The sequence below is a fragment of the Anopheles moucheti genome, chromosome 3, assembly GCF_943734755.1.
Source record: "Anopheles moucheti chromosome 3, idAnoMoucSN_F20_07, whole genome shotgun sequence".
In the NCBI taxonomy this organism is placed as follows: Eukaryota; Metazoa; Arthropoda; class Insecta; order Diptera; family Culicidae; genus Anopheles; species Anopheles moucheti.
Window position 1 is genome coordinate 6001668 of NC_069141.1, and position 4602 is coordinate 6006269.

Sequence of the window (4602 nt, forward strand, 5' to 3'; positions counted from 1 at the left end):
CAGAAACATGCATTCATTCCGTGCGAGCTCATAACAACAACGAAAAAAGACAGCAGATCTGTACCAAAACAAACACACACCGAGCAGCGTGACGAATTCCGGGCTGGACATGTACTGGAATGATCCCGCTTTTTAGTTTACTCCTACAGTTTGTGTCCCGATTGCTTTGCGGAATTAACCTCTGATAAGGGTACGCAATCGCGGGAGCGTTCCGTGTAGGGGTGGTATGGCAGCGGGAAGAGTTTGAAAGAAAGTTTGTTGAAGCGGACCACGCTTGCCAAACACTCATCCTGCCGGTGGAATCTCGAACATCTCCGCCACTAAAACCGCTACGAAGTGGTCGGCAAACACGACCGGCAACACGCGATCAAACCGCCGTTTGAAACCGTTGTCCAATTCGGAAGATGCTGCCTACCAAATGGTTAAGGATGGGAGGGAAATGGCAAGAAGACGTCAGGCAGAAAGTAGCCGTCAGGCAGCAAACGGCCACAGCAGCACCCACGTGCCATTTCGGGGTCGTGCGCCACACTTCAGACCAGTCAGCGCGCGGCCGCTGTCGAGGCGTACAAATAATGGGTTTTCATAAAAGGAAATCTGGAGCGGGCTCCAGAAGAAAATTCACCATCACAGAGAGACAGGCACAGGCGCGGCACGGTGATGGAACCAGAAAATGGGGTGGGGGTTGGGAAATGCATCCAGGACCCCAAATGACCGTTGTTGTACGGGGTTCGTGCCCGTGGCTTTTGCGGTATCGAGACCATTTCAACACGGTTGCACGGGCTGTGTGTGTTTTTTTTTTCTTTGCGAGATCCTCTTTGTCTTTCGGTTGCCATTTCCGCTGTCCGCATCCGTACGTTGGCGAGCCTCAGGTTCAGCCTTTAGATGCAACGAGCTGCATCATCGTCATCATCACTACCATCCCTAATGGTTCAGAGACCCCCGGATGACGAAGACACTAGGGGCGGCCTTTTTGATTAACATTCCAAGTGTTCGCCAGTGACAGTCACCCGCGGATTCGCTCGGACACTCGGACACTAGACAATATCAAAAGATGATAGCAAGTCCAATATTTGCTCGGCGACAGTTGGCGACCCACAGTGGCCGGCGTATGGCCGCCGGACCTCGTTCGAACTGGGTCGCAATTCCTATCTGCGCTCTGGTCACTTTGTGTGCGCGCGCTTCATTGCTTTCCCGGTGTGTGGTGGCCCACACCTTCCAGGCGCTTCTCCCTTGCCCATTGCCGATTGTTTCGACTTCAATAGAAATCATTGTTATTGGTTGGTTGGGTACATCTTTTCAACCGAAAGCTGTTGCCCAAGATGCCCATTGCAATCGCTTCTTCCATAACGCAAACACTTCACCCTGCGCGTGACGCTCTTCACCGACAGTTGGCCAACGCACGGGAAATGAATGACTCAATTAAGATCCCGCGCCCCGAAGAAAGACCCGATAGATCGTTTTGCAGCCTGTTTTCACTACATTTTCCCCCTTTTTTTCTCTTTGTTCTGCACACTCCATTGTGCTCTCGTTTGCAGGTTTCACGGAAGTGTCGGGACGTGCGCTCTTTACAACCCCCGCAAACCCCCCCTCCCCCGAGCCACCATCTCTACTCAGCCCGGTGTCACAAAAGAGACAACAACGGCCGCAACCGTGATCTGCGCGAATGCAGTGAGGCGCAAGATGCGCGAGAAGGATCACTCACCGCGCAAGATGCTGCCCAGTCCAAAGCAAGGCGCGGTCTATCCGCTGCTCGGTCTCGGATCCACCCTGCCAGCGCCGTTCGATCTCTCGCTCGTCAACCGTTCGTCCTCGTCGAATCTGCTGCACCAGCAGCAGCAGCAGCACCAGAGCCTCGCCGAGCAACCGCTCGATCTGCGGGTGGAGCGCAAAAAGTCTTCCGGTGGCGGCGGTACATCAACCTCCACCTCCTCGGACGATGAAACCGATCCACCGAGGGCAAGCTCCACCGACAGCAAGCCCGGCAGCAATGTGATATTCTTTAACGATAACAACAACAACACGAACAATCTGAACAACAACCACAGCAAACCGTCCGATAGTGATAAGAGCCCGAGTCCTACCAACCACAACAACAACAACAACAACAACAGCTCGAAGTACACCAACAACAACCACATCAACATTAAGGATGAGTTCCGAATATCGAGCCTCGCGAACCACAGTCCCAGCGCACTGTTTACCGGACCACCGGGACTCAACCCGCTCATGCTGGAAGCGATCGCAAAGGCAGGTCTACCACTACCGTACCGTGGTTCGTTCCTGCCGCCCCGTTCATCCGCCTCGTACGATCTGCAGCGGTTAAAGGAGCGTGAGGCACTCGCCGTCAGCCTGTCGCAGCTACGTCAAACTGCCTCGAACAGCGCTGGTGCTGGCAACGTCCTGAACAACAACAACGCCAACATCATCAACCACAACCTTCCGGCCGGTGCCGGTGGTACAACGGGCTCCCATGGCAAGAACAAGGACCGGTACGCGTGCAAGTTCTGCGGCAAAGTGTTCCCCCGGTCGGCTAACCTAACGCGTCACCTGCGCACGCACACCGGCGAACAACCGTACAAGTGTCGGTACTGTGAGCGATCCTTCAGCATCTCGAGCAACCTGCAGCGACACGTGCGCAACATCCACAACAAGGAACGCCCGTTCAAGTGCGCGCTGTGCGAGCGATGCTTCGGCCAGCAGACGAACCTGGACCGGCATCTGAAGAAGCACGAGGCGGACGCGGCCGGGCTGGGACTGGGGCTGGACGAACGGCTGCGGGCGGCACGGCGGAACAGCCGTGGCATACCGGAGGACTCCTACTTCGAGGAGATACGATCCTTCATGGGGAAGGTGACGCAGTTACCGATCCCGCTGCGATTGCAGCACCAGCAGCAGCAGCAGCAACAGCAATCACCCACCTCTCAGACGAACACCGCGAGAGATAGCCCGTTCGGGAGGCGGCAAACACGGCAGCAGGATGGACAGAACGACACACACTCGTCCCGCAGCTCGACACCCTCGGACGAGGAACCCGTCTCGCCGGCGGCCAGCATCGGTAGCGCCCCGGATCAGGACATCAAGATGGAGACGAACAACAACGAGGACGGTGACGAACCGTTGCAGGTCACCTGACCGGACGCAGTACGGTGTGTTCCCGCGGATCTAGGGTGTACCTGCTGATCAACGATCACGAGATGGTTCCTTCGACAGTATTTGCCTGTTGCTATCGCACATCCGGCTGAGTGTACGCGGTCCAGCACCACGGTCGTCAAGCCCTACGTTTACTACTACACTAAACCCGCAAGGTACAATCGATCCTAAATCGTAGCTTAAGTATGAATCCGCGCACTCATCCGTCCACTACTCGGTGGCATTTCACGGGTACAACAACCCGGATGCCGTGTGTTCGCCTACTACGTTTCGCCTGTAAGTGCCTTGTATTACGAAGACGGACTAACTACGCGCAAGGAGACTCGCAAACTGAGAGATTCAGATTACCATTACCCGCGACCAGCACCTACCCAAGCGCTGTCGAATTTATAGTATTGAATGCAAAGGAGGTTAGCAATAATGGGGCCTTCGTCAACTCACGCACACTGCCAGCCAGGTGTGTACCAGGTGGGATGGGCCATAAACCTCGTGGCAGCTAGTGGAGGAGCTGCAAGGGCTCTACGTGACGGAACGGTGATAAAATACTCTGCTCGATAGTACGTATAAAAACCACTTGCCATACCGATCTTGTTTGCTCCTGGAAATCGATTAGAGTATGTTTGTTTGTGTGTGGTTTTGATATTTTATCTCGTTTAATTATTACATTTACCATTTAGCATAAACAAGTCGTTAAACTCATGCGTTCGTGATACGCGTACGCGATGGATCTAGAACATGATATAATGCTAATCACAAGTAATACCTTATGTAGAGCACGTGCGTATAGAGGAAGATGTCCAGAAACGAGCGGGAAAGGACAAAAGGAATTGTGGTACTCAAACAAAACAAAAACTATATAACAAAAAAGTAATTGTTCTACCAAAGCCAAATGTAAAATCCTCTCGCCACTTGCGCAGAGCACTGGATCGTTGCTGGCGGGCACGTGAAAAGGGGGGAGTAGCGAAATTAACCTTTAGATTTGGAGGATTGCGACCAAAAAAAAAAAAACAACAACCATCCGCTCCGAATTACGATAGGTTAGGACGGGAGTAGCGCATACAAATGATTTGTGAAAATGTTAAAGTATTGTTGAGTTTTTAGTTCTTCTAGTAGATAGACGATGTTGGATAGTTTAGTGAGCACCGGCTTAGCTGTTTGTTAATTAGTTACGTTAAAGATCGAACACATGCCTCTGTTTTCCCGACACTTGATCGGCCCCATCCGGGAAAATGGACAAATACAATCGAAGCAAAGGGAACCAACGAGTTGTTCTAATTAAGTTTTGCAACGCACCCTTACCAACTTCTTGCTCGCAGACCGACAGATGATCGTGTGTTTTCCGTACACTGAAACACTGCACCCGCCATTCAACGGGGCACATTTTGGAGCTCGGCGGTTAAGGCAACCATTACCAAACCGGGAAGAAAATGGCAAACACATAAAACACACGTC

At 52.7% G+C, this 4602-nt stretch overlaps 1 protein-coding gene across 1 annotated transcript; it reads left to right on the forward strand.

The window, feature by feature from the left end:
- Positions 1-1680: 1680 nt before the first annotated feature.
- Positions 1681-3132, forward strand: LOC128304728 (transcription factor hamlet-like). The gene has a single exon (XM_053041944.1). The coding sequence runs from the start codon at positions 1681-1683 to the stop codon at positions 3130-3132; it is 1452 nt and encodes a 483-aa protein (XP_052897904.1).
- The last annotated feature ends 1470 nt before the right edge of the window (positions 3133-4602 follow it).

Excerpts from the sequence above, each read along its gene's own strand:
- LOC128304728 (XM_053041944.1), top strand. The coding sequence starts at position 1,681 with ATGCGCGAGAAGGATCACTCACCGCGCAAGATGCTGCCCAGTCCAAAG.